The 24207-nt window shown below is 40.9% G+C and overlaps 1 protein-coding gene across 1 annotated transcript; it reads left to right on the plus strand.

Annotated features, from left to right (window-relative positions):
• Positions 1–6663: 6663 nt before the first annotated feature.
• On the plus strand, positions 6664–18510 carry HDIP1 (HDAC and MIER1 interacting protein 1). Its single transcript, XM_015873976.3, has 4 exons — positions 6664–6939; positions 10597–10693; positions 12824–13006; positions 17963–18510. Exons 1-4 carry the CDS (start codon positions 6874–6876, stop codon positions 18079–18081), a joined length of 465 nt encoding a protein of 154 aa, XP_015729462.1. The 5' UTR covers positions 6664–6873; the 3' UTR covers positions 18082–18510.
• The last annotated feature ends 5697 nt before the right edge of the window (positions 18511–24207 follow it).

The raw sequence follows: 24207 nt of genomic DNA on the forward strand, positions 1-24207 counted from the left end.
TCCCGGGGCGAGCGGGAGCCGGCGGCGATCCCCTCCCTCCTTCCCTTCCTCCTTCCCTCCCTCCTTCCCTTCCTCCTTCCTTGCCTCCTTCCCTGCCTTCTTCCCTCCTGCCGCCCGCTGCGGTGCTGCTTTGCTCCGGTCCTCCCCTCCCTCAGGATCCATCCGCTGCTCTCACAGTGCCTTCATTGTTTCCAGATGATGGAAATGTTTTTATCTCTCGGGTTCAGTTCTGCTCTCGGTGCGGGCGGCTGGAGAGCTGCCATCAATACGGCAGCGACTCAGTTCAGGGGGCGGGGAGGTAAATGCTCCCTTCTTGGCATCCGTGGGGAGGAGAAGGCCCGGCTCGCCCCTCCTGGGTGCCCAGAAGAGGCTCCTTGTTTGTGCTCAGGGAGTGGAAAAAGGGACCATTCACTCAGGAATATTCCTATGACCTCATGTTACCTCCCCGAGGAAGAGCCTGGCCTGCAAACCGGGCTCATTTCTGACTTATTTCTGTACCTTATTTCTCTTCCTTTCTCTTTCTCCACTGACTTGGAGAATGGAGGAAAATAGCTTCCTATTTTAGGGACCTAATTAGATGGTTCAGGACTCAGGCTCTGTGCTGCATGGCTTGGTACATTCCTCTGGCAGATGAAGAAAAGGAAGCTGCTTTGGCAGTGTTTGGCTTTATTTTGTTCCATGCCACTCCATCTTGACTCTTCCTGTCTTCACTATTTCCCCTTTCTAATGAGCTTCTGCTTGCTGTAGCATTTAGATCCATCACCAGTTAGCTCTAATTCTTGTTCCATTTTAGGTGCAGCGCTTGAGCTCTTACTCTGTGCTACTTTAAAGAAAATTCATTTCTTTTATTCAGGGATTTAATTTGTTACCATTTCTGTTGTACCTGTTGTACCAAAAGCCTTTTGTTGTCTATTGCTCAGCTCATGAAGGCTAACAAGGATCTGACCCTCTGTGTCCTTTCTCCAGTATTCTATACCCAAAATGACCCAAAGGAGCACTGTCTGTTGGGAACTCAAGTTCTAGGAAGGACATTTTGTTTATCTGCAGACTTGCTGGACACCTTAGTTTGAGTTCATCAAGGTCAAAATGCTGCAAGTCTAAGTCCAGTGGATTTGGAACCAGTCATTTTGTCAGGGAAGTACAGAAACCAACCTTTGCTCTTGGTGTACACGGTTCCACCCCTCACCCGCCCCCCAGAAAGAGCTGGCGAAGCAGAAAGGTTCCAGTGCGCACTGCCACCATATCTCTGATTGATCCCAAGGAGGACAAGGCACGGGCTGCTGCCCTGCGGCCCTGGCTCTGCCTCCAGCTGGCAGTTCAAGCAGGGCCTTGTTTGCAGATTCTGTAACGCTGCTTGTTAGCACAGCAGCATTGGGAAAAGGCTAACAGTCATACAACACATTGCACAAGTCAAAGCATATGCTTGTAATAAAGTAGTTGAATGAATACACGCAGACTTGAAATTCAATAGTTTGATTAATTTCCCACGTTTAGAAATGTACGTAGTGCTAAATAAATAGGGGGGTGTCCCTGCCTGTAGCAGGGGGTTGGAACTAGATGATCTTAAAGGTTCCTTCCAACCCAAACCATTCTATGATTCTGTCTTCTTGCCTTTGGATGTTAACAGCAAAACTCACAGTGACTTCAAGGAAAGGTGATCGAGTTGGTATGACTGCATTTGTATGTGCCGCTCTGACTTACTGAGATTTAGCATTCCTACCTACACAATGAGGAAAGTAAAGCTTAACTTGTGAGCAAAGGTACTTGGAAATTAGTTAATGAATGTTTGTAACACAGTTGTGCAATGACCTATTAAGGATGAAGTGTCTTCTTGTATTTGCTTATGGAAATCTTCCTTTCTCTCACCCCTTGCCCCTGGAGTTGAAGGGCAGATAGCATGCATAGTCACAGGCTGCTGCTACACCCTGTGGAGGAGACTGTGGCTTTTGCACGTTGGCCTGAGATGATTGATAGGCACGATCATCGGGCTGGTACAGACCATACGGATGCAAGTTTCAGAAGCTAGAGAGTGGAGGTGGCACGTAGTGCTTTCAAGTGTAGTCCTTTGATCCCCAATGGCGCGTCCCATCTTTAGTTGTAAAGAAATACCATGTTTGGTTTTCTCGCAGACATGAGAAGCTGAAATGAATTTCACAATGCTGTTGAGTGGTTGGAGATATGGAACAACAGCAAATGTTTAAATACATGGAAAGCTAGATACGGAGTTGGAGAAAAGCCTTGATAAACAGACCAACAGCTGCTGTCACATGTTTGCATGATGACAGAGCTTCAGCAAGCTGCTTATCATGAATGGGTGCATGGTTTAAACCACATGATTATAATAATGATGTGGTAGCTGGAAGCTTGTTTTTCTTATAATTTTTCACTTAAATAAATGCGCTGGATAGAAAACTACTCTTAAAATGGCAAAAGGATTTTAACTATATTTAAGTAATAATATTTGAAGGACATTTGATTTTGAGGAGACATCAAGTAAACAAAAATATGTTGCAAAACTTATGTTTTTTAGGCAAAAAGACAAGCTGTTCTTGTGTTCTGTGTCATACAAGTATGAGAATGAGGAGGGCCGCTCCTCTGCAATACTGCTGATGGTGGTAGTTCAGAGTATAATGAGCATCTTCAGAGGAATTCCTGCTCTGAGTGTTCTACCAGCTGAACGTGAACAATCAAGATCTGGTCCAGAACTCTGTGCGCTCAGTGGAAAAAGTGCCAGTTCAGTGACTTTGTATCTTAATGTTTACTGCCTCTCGTTCTCTTGTGATAAGCAAAAATAAAGTCCAATCTCCAACCCAAAGAACAACCCCAAAAGGAAACATGAAACACTCTATACATTTTTCTCCATAAGAATTGAAAAGGTACTCTGTGAAAATAATGGAATTCAGTTTTGAATAGGATACTTTGTATACAAGACATTTAAAATAAAACTGGATGATTGTATTGAAACCAAACTGTTCTGAACAACGTGTGAACTGTAATAGTTTTGCACACCTGCGATGGGAAATTCATGAAACCACAACCTTGAGTCTGCTTCTGGGTTTGGTTTTATTCACCTTAACTGAGAAGGTCCAGATATAGGAGAGAGTCTTTAACATCGAGGGAGTATGAGCTAGAAATGTAAATGTTTGTTTTGAGTTCCAAAGGAAGCACGGTAAGAGTGTTGATATATGGCTTCTTGTGGGTTTTGTACTTGTAAAATTGGAGCTGCATACCAAAATGTAAGAGCCCCATATGGTAGGCATTCCAGTGAAGGAGAGAACCCTCAGGTCCCAGATAATTCAGATAAGCCAGACTGCACTGTGGCAACTGCATCGAAAAGAAACCATCAAGAACAGACACAGAACTTCATGTGTAGTTTTTCATAAAATACGTGAATGGCATCGCTTTATTATTTTCTCTTTTAAATTAGTGTAAGACACATTTTAAGTGAGGCTCTGTCTTGCAAAGTACCACTGTTACTGACATAGAGATTGGGTACCTGTGCCCTTAAAAATATATTTGTTGCTTTTTCTCAGTTCTGGATTAAACCTCTAAAGGGATACAAAAGTAGTTTTGACACAGTAGTAGTTTTTGACATTCAGAACTCAAAAATCCTGTGTTAATAAATAAGAATAATCAGAAAAAAATATAATAGAATCACAGGGCAGCACAGGTTGGAAAGGACTTTGGAAGATCATTGGGCCCAACCTTCAACAGATGTCTGTATGGTAAATCTTAAAAAGCAGTAGTCTAGCAATGAGTGCTGTCTTGTTTGTGTCCAGTAGGGAAAAATGTTTATTTTTGTTAAAGTATTTGAACAGCTGTTGCTGACTATTTTATTTGCTCCGAAAAGAAAAGGAGGATATCGTAATAGGACTGTGTTAGTTCCCTTGTATATTCATTAACTCCTTTACTGGCCGCTGTCACACACACTGCAGAGCCCCCTGCTGTTAGGAGCCATTCAAAATATTTTGCTATGTTTTGCTATGCCTGAAACTTCTCGGTTAAGTTGAGAAACAAAATCCTGAAATATTTTCTAGGTTCTCATTTCATGATTTAATCTCAGTCCAGGAACAAATCTGCATGTCTTGCCTATACAGAACACAACTGTGCTTTTGGCAACAGTCGCGGTTTATAGAAAATGTAAACTTGTCCTTGTGTATCTGTGGAGAAAGACCTCTGCTGGCAGCTGATGGGTGTAGGCTGAAGGCAGCACACAGCGAGAAGGAAAACAAAACCCACCCTCCGAGAGATAATTGAAATACTGACAAGAAAAGGAACACAAGTCAGCCAGTTCAGTCGCTGTGCACACAGCAGAAACCATAGCACAGAGATGGATGCTCACAAGTGCAGAATATCTTCTCATGCCCTGTGTTGGAGCTGGACTTGGAGCAACAAATGGCTGTGGAGTTCATAGGCATTAATTCTAAGAATGAGAGAAAGAGTGGGAGAAACAAAGAGGCTACAGAGCACTGACATGAACTGTTAAGAATGAGGCTCATGGAGGCAGGGCAGAAGCAAATCAATAGCTTGTACTGTTCTGGGAAAGCACACTGCACATGATGAAAATGTTTGGCTCTTTATTCATCATACAATAATTGTTAGTAAGGATGGAGTGACATGACAGACTGAGAATATATTTTCAGTGTCTTTTTTTTCATTTACATATATTAATGAATATATAAAGATCTATTTATATAAAAATGCGAAATCCAGTACAGTAAGTACAGTATGCTGTACCGATATGGATCAGAATCTAATGCATTTAGGTGGCTCATGGTGGCTTCATGGAGTCCCTTTCCAATGCAAGGTATGCTCCTCTCCAGTAGAATGCTTTGAGATGGCTTTTCCCTCTTTGGGGCAGCTGCTAAAGAAAGAGTGAAGGAGTATGGGAATAGTGGAAAAGTGGACTTTAAACAATTCACTGGTGATTTTAACCCTCCAATTTCCTTGTTTTGCATATGAAAAAGAGCATAGGACCAGAATCGTGTCGCTCTGTTTTGGCCAGGAGCTCTCTTTGCGGAGCTGCCCTGATAATTACAGAGATAAGCTGCCAACAAGAGAAGTGGGTAAATGACTGTGAGTGATTGTACCTGGACCTGGAACTGCAACCTTCCTCTTCAAAGATGAGATGTCTCTACTACTCCTTGGGTCACAGTTAGTGTGAAACGAAAAAGATTTCATTTTCAAATTTAAAAAAAAGAAATTTTTTACCCTAGAAGTGTTACCTGTAGGCTCTGTCATATGAGAAGGTGAACGGTCAGGAGTACGGTCATTATTTTATGTGACATCCCTGTGTTATCTCCTGAATATTCTCATTTTCCTTAGTTATAGATAGATGATATTTGTTGTTCTCTATGCTGATTCAGAGGACATTTCAGTTTTTGCAGTCAGTGTTTACGTTACACACAGCAATAATGTTGCTTAGAAACCTGATGTAGAGTACGTGTGGGCTTTTATGAATCTGAAGCTCCATTTTCTGGTTTCACAGAGCCTGTAATAAAACAGCGTCAACAGCTGAGCTGAATAAATCAAGCGAGAGCGAGGCTCCAGACCACATCATTTGGCATCTGGGAGACCATTATCTGGTCTGTAGGGATGATCAGCAAACCATGGGAAGGTAAGAGCATTCAACAGGCCTTCAGCTGTAGGGAGCTTTACTCTGTGAAGGGTTAGAAGTGCTGGTCTTCTGCCTGAAGGAAGAGGTGTTTTTTCATTTGACAAACAGGGAAAGTGACTTGGGCTGTCCTGGCCAATGAATAAATGCTCTCTGTAGATTCCTGTTTACCAAGAGCTGACCAGATGCCCTGAAATAACTCAGTGATGAGGTAGTAGACAGCATTAAAATTAACCTTTAACAAGCGTTCTCTAAACTGCAGTTAGATTAATTTCCTTAAAAGAAAAATACAGACAGAAGCCTGACTAAGAACACCTCCAGTGCTCTTCCTCCATGTGGAGGTGCCGCAAGCTGAGTCCAATTTGAAACAACCAAACAAGATTCTGTTACACCGGGCCCAGCGCCAGCCTCGCAGATGCTCCCATTGCTGCCCTGCAAAAGCATCACAGGCCCAGTGCAGCCCTTTAATATTTGCTGGCAGCTGCACTCAGGGCTATTTTAAACAGAGATCTTTAGAAAAACAATTTTCTGTTGAGGCTTTGGTGCATTTTTCTTCTGTAGACGTTTTGTAGTAAAGGTATAATAATAATTAAAAAAAAGATACCCAAACTCTTAATAGAGATCGCTTTCCTCTTTGAGATGTACATTTACATGCTGTTGCAGGGCTCTAACTTCTTGCAGTGGGAGTCTTTCAAAATGTTATTTTTCTTTGGAAATGGGCTCTGGAGATGATGTGCTCTGGAGGTGATGGGCTCTGGAGGTGATGGGCTCTGGAGGTGATGGGCTCTGGAAATGACGGGCTCTGGAAATGACGGGCTCTGGAAATGACGGGCTCTGGAAATGATGGGCTCTGGAAATGATGGGCTCTGGAGGTGACGGGCTCTGGCGCCCGTTACTGAGCGCCCCAGGAGCCCCCACAGCCGACCGGGGCCGTTAATCGTCCCCGCGCCCCCTCGCCTCCGTAGCGGCGGGGCGCCCCGTGCATCCAATCCGGCAGCGCGGGCGGCTCCTCCCGTACGAGCCCCGCCCCGGCTCCTGCCGGGTGGGCCGGGCTACAACGGCGGCGTTGGGGCGGGGAGCGGCTCCTTTGTGGGCTCCGGGCCGGGCCCTGCGTTGGCCGCGCTCGCTGCCGTTGGTGCGCGCTCCCGGCTGCCGCCGCGCCCCCGCCTTCCTCTCCTCCCGCCCTCCCCGGACACCGAGGGGCGGGGCGGCGGCGCTCCGGCGGCAGCAGCATCAACAGCAGCAGCAGCGGCAGCAGCATGTCGTCCAGCAGGGCCAAGAAAGTGAAGATGGCCACCAAGTCGTGCCCAGAGTGCGACCAGCAGGTGAGGCGGGGCGGGGCGCGCTGCGGGAGCTGTGCTGTGCTGTCAGCTCCTCTCTCCTGTCGTTGTCTCTCGATGTACGTGCTGTAGAATATGCATTTATAGCGGTAATGCCAGGAGCTGCCAGCCAAGCTGCTTGGTTTTCAGAGAGGAGGAAAATCTGCGCTGTTTTGTATGAAGCACGGAGTTGTTGCCTTTGCAGACGCTGGTTGTGCACGCTGTGCTCCTCACTTGTGCCAAAGGATTCCGTGACATGCAGCGTTGCTTAGGCGTCGGTATTGTTAAGTAACAACAAAATCTATCAAAATACAATTAACATTGTAATTTATACAATGCAGCCCATCCCTGGGATGACTCGCATGCCTGGGGCCGGTCAGGAACTGCTCACTGTGCTGCTTCCTCATGGAGAGGTTTAGAAGGAGCAAAGCTGGGAGCTGTGCTGTGATTCCTCCCGTGTGGTCCCAACGTGTGTGTGCAGCGTTGTTTACCTCCCACCGCAGTTGTGCTCAGCATACAAACATATATAAACATATATAAACATAACATACAGTTACTGTGCTTCAACACGAGCAGCAGTTGGGCTGTTGGCATGTGATACGTTTGCCTTCACTTCCTACTGGTGATGATGTTACTCATAAAAGCAGGCCGGCTCATTACAGCCGTGTTGCACTGCTGGAACAATAGCACAGCGCTGCAGAAAGCTGCCGTGGGGCTCGGGTAGGGGAGAAGGCTTTCCCGTGTAATTATGGGAAACACATTTCTGTTGTTTGATCCTAGAACGTGACCGGTATCACATTTGCAGTTAAATCCTAAACCCAAAAATCTCTCGCAGCACTTACTGAACAAACTCTGTAAAACCACTTGTTCTGACCTGCTTGGTTTTTGTCCTGTTCCTACACATCCCGGAGCAGCTGTGAGCGTTACGCTGCGTGGGGCAGCCTTTCATGTTTTAAGCAATGCATGAACCACTGCAGCTGCTCACATGTTGAGTACGTCACTGCAGGGCTGGTTCTGAGAAAAGGAAGCTCTGTGCCGAGTTCTGATCTGTAGGTTGGTAAAAGAAGAAATGGAAATGAGTGAGAAGTCCAGTATGAGATAGGTGGTTTTTGCTTTGTTCATTTGGTTTAATGTGAATGATAAACTACCAACACTAGGAAGGGCGAGTAATATCACAGGCTCTTAAAGCTGATGCTGCAACTTTGTTCTGCTTCTTAGAACTAAGCCAGATGATGTGTGTATGTCAGCACAGACGTGTCATTAACAGGAATTACGTGCATCTTGGCCTGACACAAGAATTGCTCATCAGGCCTTACTTTCCAGAGACAAGTGCTTTCCAAGACAACAAGGAGCTAAAACCTTGCCTCACATGCTGCATCTTTAAAGCTTCTTTTGAAAGCGAGGTGCTTTGCCCCAGCTCAACAGCTCAACAGCCCTCCATGCTGTGGGAAGGCCCCTTGGTGGCTGTGTCTTGTATGTGGAAATACTTAGCAACTGATATTACAGTATAATACTAAGTAATGTTTCTTAGGCTTTTAAACATTGTTTTTTTAGTTATTATTATTTTTCCCTGACATTTAGATGATTTGTAATGACCATTTAGCGTCATTGGTTTTTTATTGTGTTGCTTTTTCTGTTACGGAGTTTTGATTGTATTTTCACAGCCCCAGTAGATGAGGGAGCCTGAGATCCTTGAGGTCATTCGTGGGAAATAATTAACCTTAATTTACCTCTGAGTGATCTTTCTTGTAGGAGAAACTCAGTTTGTTTTGGTTAGGAAAACATTGAACAGACTCAAATAGCATTTGCAGGACTGTGCTGCCTCAATGACTGCTGTAGGATGGTTAGTGCAGTAGGTAATTGTGAGAGGATAATTGAGAGCCTTCCAAACTGCTCCCAAATATTGGGCCCATCTAAGTGCCAAACCTATAACAGTATTGCTCTGTTAAGGGCTGTGAAATTAATTGAAAATAAAAAACACTGTGTTTCCTTCAGTTTCCATTGCTTGTTCTCTGCCTGTGGTGGGGTTCTGATTTATTTATAGTTTTGGCAGAGCCCGGGGAGGTCATTATTGGAGTGATCCAGGTGTTCAAAAGTGGGTTTATAATGTAAACAAACCTGAACAATGCAGATGAAGTGTCTGCTGGATAATGTTTCTGATACTCTCATCTTGAGATGTGAACAGTGAGTTAAGAGTCCACATAAGTCTGCTAACTTTGATGTTAGGGTTAATAAACCTCGATTACAATTGTTTTTAATGTCAGTGTTCCCATTAAAGGGAATAACCATGGCTGCAGTTACCTGGGCTACATCAGGTCACTCAGTACTCTGTTCCAGAGGTGATGTAAAGGAGTTGAGATGTGCCGCAGGAAGCAAAATAGCTTATTTATTTTGAATAGCAGGTTCCTCTTTAAAATTCGTGTACTGCTTTCACATTTGTGTTTTAGCCACTTGAATACTGGAAGCCTTACGCAGGTCTGGTACAATTCAGCAGGCAGCCATCGCTCTGCACTCCTTGCTGTTGCAGTGAATGCTGGCAAACTTGTAGAGACCTGTTTCAATTTGGGAAGTTACCTCTTGCTTCTTTTCCACACTCTCCTGCTTCAACATGATTTGGTTTTAATGGTATTTAAGTCTATTCCAAATCTTTGTTTATGGTTGCTTTAATTTGTGTGTTCGGTCTTAAACCTTATCAAAGTTAGATGGGGTATTCTGTATTATTTTAAAACATCTCGAAAGATTTTGGGTTTAGCTGAAGATGACAAGGTTTGTCATTTATCAGTGTCGCTCTCTTCAATTGCTCAGAGTAAATCTTGGTTGTATGTCTTGGAAGCACAGCACTTCCAAATTCTCCCACCTTGGTTTGAATTGCCTGTGGCAGTGTGTTGCTCTGGGCTGGTTGAGGGAAGCTCTGTAGCATCTCAGGCTCTGTCTGCAGCCGGCTTTGGGCGAGCTGTGGCAGGTTATGTGTGTTTTGGGTCCTTCTGAAGCTCCCTGGCCTTGTCTGAAGCCCTGTTGTAGTGTGGTACAAACGCGTGTGTTTCACTTCAGGCTCTGTTGTGCCTTTCATTCTAAGCTGCTCCACTGGATGAAGGGGTTCGTTTTGATTGTTTCTGAGTGTGAATTTGTTCTAAATATATTGATGGTTGTAACTTATGCTTTGTGTCCCCCATTTCCTCCTTCCCCCCCCCCGCCACCCCTCCTTGTTTTGTTTTGTTTGTTTAATCAGCAAGGGAAGGAATACTGGCATAGCTTACTGCTATGGCTGGGGAAATCTGTGAGCTCCAAAAAGAAAACATGTTTCTATTCTAATTCACCCCTGCTTTGATGTCTCCCACTTTATCCCATACCCCTTCCTGCCAGCCTGGAGAAAAGGGCTCACAGTACAAAGCACAGCAGCGTTGTGTTCTGTGCTTGGTTTCTGCATGGCAACCACATGATGAGAAGGCTTCGTGGGTGATTAACAGCAGAAACTGGTTTTACTACTATTAAATATAGCTATGTGATGGTTCAGGCTGTAGTTTTTCAATAAATGGTAGATATGAAGAGGTAGCTCTGTGGGGATGGAATGCAATATACTGTTGTGTTTTGGTTTTTTTTCATCTGATAGGAATTCGGCCATAATTCAAAATGTTCTGAAATACTTTTCTTTTGCTTTCCCAGGTTCCTGTTGCATGTAAATCGTGTCCCTGTGGCTACATATTTATTAGTCGAAAACTCTTGCATGCTAAACGTGCGGAGAGGTTGCCACCCATTACAGGTAATACATAGAAAGATCTCGAATTAAGCAATAATAGCTCTTCTGCTTTATTTCTTGGAAGCGAAGAACAAGGTTTTGTGCCTCTCTGTAAACTGGTTGCTGTCAGTTCACTTTCCTTTGAATTTGTGCCTAATATTTTTAATGTAGTAGTTTTTCAGATATAATGGGGAAAATCTGGCAGTTTCGGTCTTACATCCTTTGTACTTGCGGTGTTGGCATTTATTCAGTGTACACTATAGCTGCTCGCATTAGTCACTGTGCACAACAATCCCTTACAAAAAGCTTTCTGTTAATGTTTTGAAGATAAAAGTCCACATACGTCAAAGGGATCAGATTTCAGAGCACATGCTGATTGAAGCTGGGTTTTCTGAAAGTCAAATTGTTTTTTCTTTATGTTTTACTGAATTTTACTTACTCATGAGCACTAGAATGGCACTCTGTATAAACTTGGTGACGTGTCTCATTTAAAACCAGGTGCATCTTGCTTCTTTTTTCATGGTTAAATTAAGAAAGTCCATTTTGTGTCCAGTTCACATTTCCTTTATTGTCGGAGTGCATGCTGAAAAAAATGGCTAAATATGCATTCTGTCATAATTAACAGTCCTGTTAGGAACTGGTGAGAACAAGCACCTGGTGAGGAATATTGTTTTTAATATCGAGGTGTGCTTTTTTTCTAAATTATTCAAGAGTTCTACAAGACTGAACCTAAGAAGTCGATATTTTTGTATTGGTGTTCTGAAGGGTCCTTGTAGTTCGAAATGTAGTAGAAATTATAGGATGATATGCTAGATTACAGTATGGAACAGGTTAGTCAATCTGTGGTATTGTCTGGAAGGGTTGATCAATTTTCTTTTCCACTCCCCAGCTGTTTTAAATAGAAGTTACCAAATGAAGTCGATGGCCATAGTCTGATAGAGCAAAGCTCCTGAATGATTCAGCTTTGCAGGTGTGGAATACAGCATTTGGATTAAGCTCAGTTACAGGTTAACATGCTGTCCAGTTTTTAGTCTGTCTATTCAAACGAGATGACAGAATCAGAAGGAAACTGATTCCCCAGGAAGAGATATGTATATTTATGTTCTGCTTGTAAGTGGAACTGTAACTTTTGTTTTTACAGTGTAGTTACTGCAGAATGGAACTGCAACCTTGCAAATGTTCAACCAGTTTGCATTGAATATCCTGTGGTGGTTGCATACTATTTTCACTACTCAAGCTCACTAGTCTGTACTTAACTTTTAAGTGAAACTCATGTAAATGCTCTTTGATGTGTAGAAGGTGATACACCTGTTCAGCAACAAGTGAAATGAGACTTGGTCTTAGGCTGGGTTTGGTGGGAGAGGTATTCTATGTAATGACATTTAATGATAGCATCCTTGAATCGGTATCTTAGTTTATCTGAACAGTAGAAATGATTTCAGTATTCGTGTCAGAAGAAGTACTTTAGTTCAACTGTATGAAAAACCTCACATTTTTATCTTATTCTTTTGTAATGAAAATGAATGTAGTATATTGATGGCTGTGTTCTGGAGAGTTTTTTCCCACATCTTGTTGTGGGAAGTATTGGTATACTTGTGAATGTCATATGTTGCCAAATGTTATTTATATTTGAATGAATTAAATGCTCAGTCCCTCTAATCAAGAAGTGCCATTTTGCATCTGGCACCTTAATTTCTGCATGGATGTCATGAATATGTAATTGTCCTGTGTATGGGGAAATTGGTAATCACAGCCTGAACCTCTGATTAATCAGCTGAGGCAAGTGTTGGGTCAGCTGTGGGAGCACAGGTGAGAGTAATTTAGCTGTGCTCCTGGAAGCACAGCTAAGGTCCTCTAGACCTCATTTAAGGGCTGACCACCACTAAGGCAGCATCTCTTGGAGATCGCTTCTCAGTGGAGGTTGCCTCAGTGGTTCCCAGCAGACCAAAGGCTTCCGTATGGGTGAGTTTTTCCTGTAAATAACCTTTTGGATATTTACTACCATCTTTTCATTATTGTCACTGTACGTCCTGTATTGACCTATAACTGTTATGAGGAGAAGTAAACAAAAGTTGGGTGGGTGAATGCTGAGAGTAAGTTATGAACAAAGATGAGGACAACCACAGATCACGCTGTCTCTATTCATTTGCACAGAAAACAAGAGTGAGGCCAAAAGGAGACGGACAGAGAGAGTTAAGCGAGAGAAGATAAATTCTGCAGTAAATAAAGACTTAGAAAACCGAAAGAGATCGAGGTCTAACAGCCATTCAGATCATAGCAGACGAGGAAGAGGAAGACCTAAGAGTGCCTCAGCCAAAAAGCACGAGGAAGAAAGAGGTATGAGAACTGGAGAAATATTCATTGGGTTCTCTGCTTTAAGATGTTGTTTTTTTTTTAACTGTTATTATTAATAAACTTCTACACCATTCTGTAGAGTAATTAGACTAGATCAGTCAATACCACATATAATATGGGGAAGGGACTGTTGCACATACGTAGTGAGTTTTGGTTTTATGATATTTTGGTGTTTGATTGGAAGGAATTCGTAATAATTAAATCAGTATTTTTATCACCATATCAAGTTTCATCATGTAGGCTGAAAGCCCTGGAACAGTAATGCTTAGTGTTTTTTTGTGATGCTCTATTCTAGATCATAAGAACAAACAAGATGGTGGCTGTTGTCAGAGTGATTTGTATGACAACATTGCTTAAAAGAAAAAAAAGTTATTGAAACCCTTTAAGGAGCCTGAAGCAAAAAGGACATGTTGAGTCATTGTAGTGACCTGAACATTTATCCCGTGTTTCTACATAATATTATTGCACAGGAAAGAACGTCTCCTTACTGATTAAGGTTCCTGCTGTTTTTAGTCTTTACACAAGAGACATCTACATACACTGCAGTAATTCTGGAGTCCGTCAGGCATGTGGCTATCACTTAAGACTTCCATGCTTAAAAAACCTGGTGGTGTTACATTTGCTACCATCGTTGCTTGTGATTTACTGATGACTGCGCCTTCACACAATGTGGAGCTTCCCTGTTTAGTGTTGATCTGAGCTCAGCTTTGTCTACGTGCACCTGTAGGGTCATTTCTAGACACTTTTCTGAGTCTAATTCATGCACAGCTTTGGTTTAAAACTTCTACATGCTTTTTGGGTTGCCTTATGAGAGTACGTTCTTTTTGTATCCCCTGAAAAAATGGAAAGCAATCTAAGCAATCAAAAGAGAAGTCCATTCTCTGTGCAATGTTTCGTAGTGTCCTAAAGAATTTGAAGGCATGAGGAATATCTAGAAAACTAGGCCAAGTATTTTTGACCTTTTGCTGCATGCTATGGAGAGTGTGAGAATATGCCAGTGCTCTGAGATGGAAAATGAAATATAGATGTAGTGAGGTCTTTACTTAAAAATGCAGATGCATGTGTGTGTGGGTTTTTTTGTTGTTGTTATTGTCACATGTCACTTAAGAAGATTGCCTTCATCTGCTTATTCTTTAATGGAACTGTGACTACTGGTACTGTTTTTTTTCTTTGACCTCTTCTGCAGAACTGGTGCAGAGCTCAAGCCTGTGCCTCCTGGAATTATGTTAGCGCATCCCTAGTACAACACACTTAATTGGTTAGGAATAAGAGGGCAAATGATATTTCTTACTTCTGGTTAATGTACAAATTAAGAAAAAAGTCAGTAATTGGATGCAGTGTCTATAAAAATGAATTTGGCAATGCACTCATCATAAGATAAGCGATTTCTCTAAAACACGTGAACACTGGCATTTCCAACTTTGTGGTTTATAAAATTGGCTGAACTGTTACGTGGGAAGTAATTAGTGGGCATTTAAAAAATATTCTGCTGCTCGAGTGTTTTCTACATGAAAACATACTAAGCAACTATAACGTCTCTGCTCCAATTGAAGTGATTTTTGTGTGCCTTGCTCAGCTAGTCCTTTTATCAGTGTGTTGCACTGAGTGTTTGACATCAGGTTGGATAGGACTTTAAGCAGTGTTACCTTGTGAAAGATGTCCCATGGCAAGAGGGATTGGACAGATAATCTTTGAGAGTCCCCTCCAGCCCGAAGCATTCTTTGATTCTTTGGAAGTTAGCTCTGGATTACAAGACACTAGCTTTGAATTAGATGTTAAATACTTAATTTTCTTTGTTGCTTATGTATTGCTTGGATATTTTGGGTACCGCTTGATTGCCACCAGAGATTGTGCTCTTTCTTTTTTCCTGCCAAAAAAAAAACAAAACAAAACAAAAAACAAATCAAAACTTGGAAAAAAGCAACTGCTTTTAAGTTCCTAGGTATTTGCTTAGGCTTCTGTGTTACCTAATGCTTTCAGATGGACAGAGAACACCTAAATTAGACGAATTATCTGCATGATATTCTGTCTCAAGACCACCCAGCTGTGAAAAGTTCCTTCCTGAGGACATCTGTAGATTTGCTTCTGTGATTGCTTAATGCTCTTTTCATATGTAGTGTGCTTTTCTCCTGTTATGTCAGTGCTTTCAAGCCAGTTCTTTTCTATCCTTTCCTGACTGGTTCACATTAGAGCTTCGGAATTCAGCACCAATTAAGAAGAATGGGGAATGCAAAAGGTTTTTTTTTAAATGATCTGTTTTTGCTGTAGATTCGGTGAGAAGGAGTTGGGGAGGGGAGGAAAGGAAGATGACATCAATTGAGGGGATACGATAGAGGGCTGGGACCCAGAAGAGTTGCTTCTGTCACGTTTCAAAGTGATGTGATAACCCTGGGAAATAAGAACTTCTCACTAAGAGCTTTGATTTGTCAGAATTGTCACTTCTGTTTTTTTGTGAAAATGCTGCAATATATTTTGAAAATCACTTCATAATAATCTGATATTGATTTTGCTACTGTTGTGTCGTAATTTGGTTTTGCTATGGGGGCTGCAGTACGTAGCTGGGCTGGTTTGCAGGCTGCCTTCTTATGTAGATAACAACCTTGTTGTTTACTAGGGGTGAGTCTTATGAAGATATTTATGTTTCAGTACCCTGATACTGTTTCAGCTGAAGTAGTAAAATTGCTTGAACAAATTTTCCCTTCCCAGCACTTATTACTCTATTATTTGTGCATTTGTGTACTCAGTGTGCACAGTTTAAGTAGCGCTGTCTTGGATAAAAAGAATTCTTAGAATCCAGGCACTTTGGATTTTGAATCCATGCGAAATTTATGAGGGAGCAGAGTCCATGTTTGATTTATGCATAGGGAACAATTTAAAGGTCTGTGGGTCCAGGATGTTGCATAAGGTCTGGGAATGAGTGAGACGGTAGTCTAGAAGGACTTGAGTATTTTTACCTAAGGATCCTCTTTGTTGTATGGCAAAGGACTTGATATTTTTAATGTATTACATAAATGGTATTGTGATTTTGTAAGACTGTCTTTTTCTAATAATAGAGAAGTGAGTCAAAACTACTTTCAGATAGGAATGTGAAGTGGAAAGTTTTAATGCTGTCTGAAGAAACCATGGTATCCTATGAATAGCTTACAATGAAATGGCAGCCAGATGCAAGTTATTCACTAGTTGCTGTTAAAAAACGAAGTGGTCTTGATGCATAAAGCACAAGACCCATGCTAATCCCCAGTACCATTTGATATAAAGATTTCAATGGATTCTTCAAAGTGGAAGCTTCTTGGGACTGGTTCGTGCTTCCAGAAGGAGCAGGAAGGAAGGGAAATCCTGGGAAATCTGCTTGGCTAAGTCGTCTGAAATCTATTAACATTAAATGGGGCAGGGGGGAGTGCTTTTAATTTTTCTGTGTACTGACATTCTGGGTTTGCTGGGATGAGGAAGTTTGGGGGAAAAAAAAGTTAAGGGGAGGTCCTTAGATTAGAAAAAGTGAAAGGTTAATATGAAATGAGTAGTGTGTGCACAGTGGCTGTACTGAGAACAACTCCCTGCATTGTTAATATAAGGAGGAGGTGGAGCAGCCCAGACTGTGTGTATGCGTGGAAATTAGTTTCTTAAATTGCTGGGTAGGACTTCTGGTGAAACTCTTTAGCTTCTTTATCAAACTCAGTAAACTAGGAGTATATGGCCTTGTATAGCTGGGAACCAACAGGAATCGCATTGCAAATATCAAACATGCTTTGATTTCTGTTACGTTACTAAGGCAGATTCTATGTCTTAGATTTAAGTGCTGATGCATCTTAATGTGTCCAGGCTGCTCCTTTCTCTGCAGGGGATGTGTGAGCTTGTGTATGACTGTGAGTTGTCTAGAAATCTTTCAGTAGAAGGTTCTGCTGCTGTGTGCATCTAAATCAGTATTAAACCAGAACAAAATGGTAAAGGGTTTTTATTTATTTATTTATTTAGTTACTTTCTCCTGCTTAGTTGTTATAACATACATGCTTGACTTCTCAGGCAAAGCAGTCTGTTGGAATGGTGTTCTTGGTTATAACAGACACTCAAATGTGAAGCCAAATCTAAAAACATTGTGAAAGTGGACCCAGTGGAAGAATGTGAGTAGGTGGACATAAAACCATCTAGGTTGGAAAAGACCTTCAAGATGATCGAGTCTAACTGTCAACCTGGTCTACTATGTTTTGCCATATGTTATGGAGTAAGTTAGTTAAGCAAGCTCCCTCGCTTACTGTTATGTGTCTGCAGCCCTGAAACAAGCCAGTGTTTTCAGAGGAAGCTGAGGGGCTTTGCCTTGCTTACTCAGGTTTTAGTGTTGTTCCGCCTTGGGGATAAGATTGAAAGTTTCTAGTGCAGAAAGTTCAGGAATGATTGTGGTAACAAATTGGGATCCTCACTTGTGCTATGCATCTGCTTTTTGGACTTGGGCACTGTAATTCATGTCTTTGTTACTTAGAGGTAAAATGAGGGTTCGAATGTTGTAGTTAATGAGGATATTGTGAAACGTTGTTTTTTGGGACAGGGGCTGTTTTTGTAAAAGCAAAACAAACACAACAAAACAACCCAACCAACAAAACAAAATCACCACCAGGAAACCAAACCCCAGAAAACCTGGAGGAACACTTGAGTTCAGTTTTGTGCCAGGAATCAATATAATGTTAATGACTCATTCTTCCTTAGTGATTAAAGAATAGAAATTCAGTCATGCTTTTGGGTGACTAATTCTGTGAGTCTTCTTGCACCTTTGTGCGAGGCCCTCCTTCCTTATTTCTCTCAGTCCCTCCCTGAGTAGGAGTTATCTGACTGTCTGACTTCTCTGTAATTCCTGTGCACATTGTAATATTGTAAGTTACATAGTAGTTAATTTAACTTTAGATAATGGAAAAAGCTTCTAATAGTGACTTTTTTTTTCTTCTACAGAGAAACAAGAAAAAGAAGTTGACATGTATGCTAACCTTTCAGATGAAAAGGCCTTCGTATTTTCAGTGGCCTTGGCGGAAATAAACAGAAAAATTATCAATCAAAGACTTATTCTGTAACTTGTAAGCACAATCTGATGCATTTATATACGGAATGGCTATAGCATATTTCCAAGGTGTCATGAACTCTCGGAAAGCGTGTTGTCTGCGCCAATAAGGACCATAGTATTTCCTGTTAAAATTCTGCTGCTGTTTTTGGAAATCACATTCTGTCTCTGCAAGTGAGAAAGGAAGTGTTCTCAAGATTGTGCTATGGAAATCAGAAAGCAGAAGTGTTTTATGCCTTGAAGACAAATATTAGACAAATGCTCAGAGAGACTGCACCCATGCTAGAGCACTTCTTTTAGATTTGCTGCCAGAAATGCAATATTTTAAATATTTTCAGAAAGAAATGATTTTCCTTTAAAATCGTATATTTCAGATTTTGGCTGTATTGCAGTTTACATATGTACAGTTCACTTAACTTTTTAATAAATTGATATTCCAATATTTTATTGAGCTGGAAATTAAGTACATTTGTGATACTTTTAATTGTTCTGGTTTTAATCCTCTTAGAAATCTGGTGTTCCTTGCAGGGGTGGCATTAGCTTTGGTTATTTTTGTGTGTGTTTTTTTATTTAAAAGATATGATATAATTCAGTAGGAAGAAAATTGAAGCAATTTCATTTAAAGTGATTATTCTGCTTGACAACTTAGTATTGTTTATTACTTGCCTCTAAAATAGGGTTCTGTTTCATAGAGAGTTGTTTTTCAAATATCATGTGCGGTTTTTGGGGTCAGGCTCCTGGGGTTTGAAAGGCAAGTACTTGTTTTGTAACTCCTGTGTGCTAGGTGTCTGCCTTGTCTGGTTGGTAAGTACTTAGGCCCTATTCTTATTTGGCCCATTATTCAGTGGGAAGAGAAAGTCAATATTTGTGATGTAGATTGGCATCTAGCAACTGCTCACTGATATTCCCAAGACATGAGGTTGTGTTGGTTAAATTTTATTCTCAACAGCTTTTATTGTCTTTTTAATTTATTTTTTAAATGTAGCTCCTTGCAGTATTGTCTTTAGACAGTTCATGTTAATTAACAAAGCAAAAGTGAGTGTGAAAAGATGAGCTGTTGTGGTAGAAATAAGTTTGGGAACGATATTCAACAATAGCCATTGTGTTAAAATGGTATAATGCAATTTGAGCCCAAATTCTTACATTAATATGTATTTTTTTTCTTTTTTTTTCAAAAAAGTAAAACAACCAACAAAAATAAACTTCAAACTGTAGCACACTGAAGAGAGGAGATGTGGGAAGCAGTTGCATGTGTAGGATCTGACATACTTGCCTTTTATCACTCTTCTAAGAAGAAGAGTGCACTTAAATGTCTCAGTTTTTTAGTCTTACTCATAGTTTTCGGTATCACTATTTTAACAGGATTTCTGCCACAGAGCTGATCTGTGGTTGGTAGCAGAGAATTTCATTCAAAAGCAAGGCTATTGAACTCACTGCTTACTAGACATTGCTTAAAGGAAGGAGCTGTGCTTTGAGTTATTTGAACCACAAGAGATGATTTAGTTGCACTTCTTGCAAGCAGAAGCGGGAAACATGGAAAGCGGTTTTTAATCTTTAAGTTGTAATTGGGGTCCTTTTTAACGATGGTGGAATGGGGTGGGTGTGGAAAAGCACTTAAACCACTAATCTGCACTTATCTTTATTCCAGTAAATGAGAATTTGCGAATGCAAGACCTCTACTTCCCTTCATCATGTAAATTTCTGCTTTCCAGGGCTGTAGCCTGTCACAGATAAAAGTAGCAAGAACAGATGAGTAACTCTTAAGGATATAATGCATCATAACGGCTGTCTGCATGGTAAGTTAAAGTCAGAATGACAAAAAGGAAGTTCTCATTTTGCAAATTTAAGCTATAGTCAGGTTTGTGTTGCTTCTGTTGCCAGACTGAGATTTACTATGTTAAAAAGAGAGTAAGGGAAATACTGCTGTCCAACTATTTGGTGCTCTAATCTGCTTTCCTACAGGTGCCTCTTTCTTTTTACTCCTGTAAATGGGGTAAATGTTCTTGTAATACAGGTTCTCTTCATCAGAGGAATGCAGCTGATGTTACATGTCATGTAAAGATTTCTACACTGGGACTGGTGCCTTCACTTTACTGCTAAGTACTGAAAAATACATTAATACCTCTCAAATGTGCAAGGCCCTTTTTCCTCTTCATTGTTGGAGAATCTTGAACCAGTGATCAGTTTCTAGTTCTGTAGTACTTTTTGTTTTCTCCAGGTCTCGATTCTTTCCCAGTTGTGGTCGTTTTTCTTCCCTTGCTGGTTTCCAGTTTCTTTGCAGTAGCTGTGATAGAAGGTGGTTGCTCCAAAAATATCCCGGGGGGGGGGGGGTAGCTCTTTGCGAGTGGACCACAATGAATCTTGCAAAGCGAGAGTCCAGACTTGCATTTACCACCAATCAGAAACAGACCACTGTTTCCTATATAGATGGGGCACTTTGGAATCTTCCTAAAGCACTGGTAACTCTGTAACTGTAATATCTTAAGGCAGATTTCTTGGAATATATTCAGCGATTGAATTGTAAGCTGTGTTGCATTTCAGGATTCAAGAGGTCTTTCTTTGTGTTGGAGATGGTCAAGGGATTAAAAAATAGCAGTAAATGATTGTAAATTATTGTTGTTGAATGTATTGCATCTCAGTCTATAAAACTGTAAAATAAAGTCAATGACAGCTAAATGATGACAGACTAAAATCATCCTGTGTATTGCAAACTATATTTGTGCCTGTCTTTTTAGTATCTCTGACTTGGAAACTTTTTTTTTTCCCTTGTTTTTCCTGAGAAGCAAGAATAACTACGTAACTCATCAGGAACTGATTTATGCAGTTTGTTTTTTGGTGATTAGTTTCAGTGTAAGATTTTAGGGCCTGCCCTGGAATGTTTATTTGGTTCAGTATTACTTAATCTGCTTCATTGTATTTTGTAGCAGAAAGCTTCTTTGAGGAAGATTGCATTTTTTTTCCCCATTTACTTGAAAGAAGATAAAGTGTTTCACAGCTATAAAGGATACTAACTCACTTCTGCACCACCTTTATGCTAACCTACCTGCCTTGAGTTAATTAATGTTGCAAATTGAATGGTGTAGGATTTTACTGGAAAGCTGCCTTCTTGGAAACCACCATCTAGCAAGTTCTATTTTGTCACTTTGTTTATTATTATTTTTTTTCCTGATGAACTGTACTTCCCATGCTTCCTTTGTTTATGTATCTATATAATAATAGCATGTAAGACCATCAAGTGGGATCACAGTTTACATTCTGGCTTGGGGTTTCTCTGCGTTTACTTTATTCTACTACTAGGTGGCAGCCTTATTCTAAGGACAATTACTGTATATATTCAGGCATTGTTACTATGAAAAGAGCATTCAATTTCCTGTGGAAGTACACTGAAAGATAGTCACTTTTCTTTAGAACGTCACTGGGAGGCTGTTAGTGTAAATAATTACATTAGTCCCTGTTTATGGGATCATAAATATGTAGTGTTCATTATTAGCGAGTGTTACAGCTGCAGTGGCATTTCCTTGCCTAGCAAAGGAAAGAAAGCAGTCGTAGCTCATTCGTGATATGAGGAGACAGGGACCAGAGTGACTGGGTGGGAAAGCTATGTCTTGAAAAGAGCAGAACGTAGGGGGAGAAACACAAGAAAAGGGAGGGCAAGGAAGAGAATGGAGTTGGCGGTAATTGTGAGAAGTTGTCTGGAAACTGCATGGGAGAATGGTTAAACTATATAGAGCCAGAAAAGAATGGGATGAGAAGAACTAAGCAAGACTGTGTGAAAGCTGCTGGGAAAGAGGCATGTAGGCCTTCTGTGATATAGCATGGGGAGAAAGCTGATTTCCTTATTTCTGGGACATAAATCTTGGCTGCAGGGGCTGTCTGAGCGTCCTCGACTTGTTGCTACCTGTAAGGTTGAGCTATGTGTGTAACATAGGATTTGTGCTATGCAGAAGTAAGATCCCTTCCCCAAAACTGTCCCCCATTTGTATAGAGAAGGCCTGAATCTGTTCTCTTTTGTACCTTCCTTGTGACTCCTAAAGCCAGGTTTTCTGTGTGATGTGGTGTGTTTTGACTGCAGAATTATCTGTGCATGTTTGCTATGAGGCAAAGCAGATAGAAACAGACTAAGGAAAAGTGACTGTGGTGGTTATAGCTATTTTTGAAGTGTACGCTGGTTAAGTTGGCTTTTGTGAGTTTATTCAGCTGCAGACGTTGTGCCCGCCCATTTTTGGAACAAAAAATAATGACGGAATGAAAGTTTTCTGACAGTTGTACCTGTGTGCCTACTTTGAAGACTTTCAATGCAGTGCAAATCTTTGCAGGCCAGTGAAGTTAAAGCAGAATTAAATCTAGCCCAATAGATACTATTCTTTTAGAAATAAATAAATCAGCCTGCTTTAAAGCAATCTGCTGCTGTTTTTCTTCCAAAACAATGAGCTTGAATACTGCAGTTTTAAAAATGGAATATAATTTATGAGCCTTCCAATCTTGGAGACAAGTCTATATGTAAATAGTATTTAAAATATAAAATGAATATTAATGAGATGGGGAGGCTGTCAGACCTACCCTTTAATACTAATCCATTGGAAGTGGAGCTGCTCTAGAAATGTGCTGATACTGGCACACAGACAAGCCAGGAGCTCATTGCTCTTAAAAGATCGTCATCAACCGCAGTATTCGTAAACTTTTGAATACTTGTCCTGATCAGATACAGGAGGAACTCGAGCGTTTCTGGTATCATTACTCACTTGCTGATTTTATGTGCTTTCCCCTGGGAGCATTCCTGTATGCTGGCATTCTGTTCTAGTTTGTTGCGTGGATGGAAGAGTAGTAAAAGGGTAAGTTCTTGGTGGAGTTTGGAAATCTATTTTGGAAGGGAATTGTTAACCTTCAGGGAGATGTTTTGGGTATAGTCATAGTGAGTTAAACTGGGTGGCATCAGCGTCAGTAGTTCCCTATTTGTAATTATTAATAGATGACAAAAAGACTCTCAATTGCTAAATTAACTTAATAACTTTTAATATTAAGAAAGAAATTTCCCCAGAGGCTAAAATTCTAGTTACTTATTCCCTTTTCAGGGAGGAAGATACCTGTATTAACTACCATGTTAACAGAAAGTTTTAGCTGTGCAGCGTTGTTTAGGTTATAACTTAACTGAATGTGAGATATGTTTGTAGAGCACTGAGCATCTTCCTGATCTGCAGAGCCTGGTGCAGGGAGATCAGTAGAAATTTTGATCTTCCATTTTACACTGTATTCAGTGCAGGAATTGGTGTGAGCAGCTGGCTGGGGAAGGTAATGATACTGAACAGCCTTGTAGTGTTACCTTTTTCCTTCTCTTAGTCTGTGCTTTGATTTGCAGTGATCTAGTTATCAAACACTGTTAGAGGAGTTTCTGGTGTGTGAGCATAGCAGATTCAAATAGTTGCTCTAGTAGCTAAATTGGTGTTGGCTGAAATTTGTGTTATCGTTGGAAAAGCTTTGTGTTTATTCTATATGTAAATAACATTTCATGCCTACATTGTAATAACAGCACATTTTTTCCCTCTCGCTTTCAGTTTTTCAGTACAGAGGAAAATGTAGTCTAGTATCCATTGTTTTCTGTCCTCAGCATTTAATCTTGTGAGGTGTGAGCTATTTGTTTACTGTGGGTTGAATGTTTTGTAGATGCTTTTGAGATCCTTCTGCAAACACAGTCCAGAATGTGCATCAGAAGATGTGAAATGAAAAATGGGAGAGAAAAAACTGTTTCAGAAGATGAAATAAAAGAAAAGCAAAGCTAGCAAAGCGTATCATAATTATATTCTTAGTATTGATGAAAATACTGCAGGAAGGTGTTGTTTTACACTATGGTTCTGTATTTAGATCTGTTAATAGGAGGTTGCAGGCTGAGCATTGCTTGTTCCCAACTGCTTGCCAAATTTCCTGAAGAATTCTCTTTGTCATGCAAGCTTTCCCTTATGGCATGGTGCTTACATGCTGTACATGCCTCTGCTGCCACGTTAAGTAATATCATCTCTTGATTAAATCCAGAGGAACAACATGATTATTTGTGCTACTGGAATAAGTCATAAATGCATTAGAAATGCATCTGTTTTTACCTCTGCATCTCCTCGCATCTCCTGACTCAGGTTTTAAGTTCTAT

This window comes from Coturnix japonica, chromosome 6 (assembly GCF_054131305.1).
Source record: "Coturnix japonica strain WE chromosome 6, WE-NBRP24, whole genome shotgun sequence".
NCBI lineage: Eukaryota > Metazoa > Chordata > Aves > Galliformes > Phasianidae > Coturnix > Coturnix japonica.

What these genes read in the sequence shown, in the direction of transcription:
- HDIP1 (XM_015873976.3), top strand. Translation starts at nt 6,874, where the DNA reads ATGTCGTCCAGCAGGGCCAAGAAAGTGAAGATGGCCACCAAGTCGTGC. An exon ending in GCCCAGAGTGCGACCAGCAG is followed by an intron (nt 6,940 to 10,596) that starts GTGAGGCGGGGC and finishes TTGCTTTCCCAG; the next exon opens with GTTCCTGTTGCATGTAAATC. An exon ending in GAGGTTGCCACCCATTACAG is followed by an intron (nt 10,694 to 12,823) that starts GTAATACATAGA and finishes TCATTTGCACAG; the next exon opens with AAAACAAGAGTGAGGCCAAA.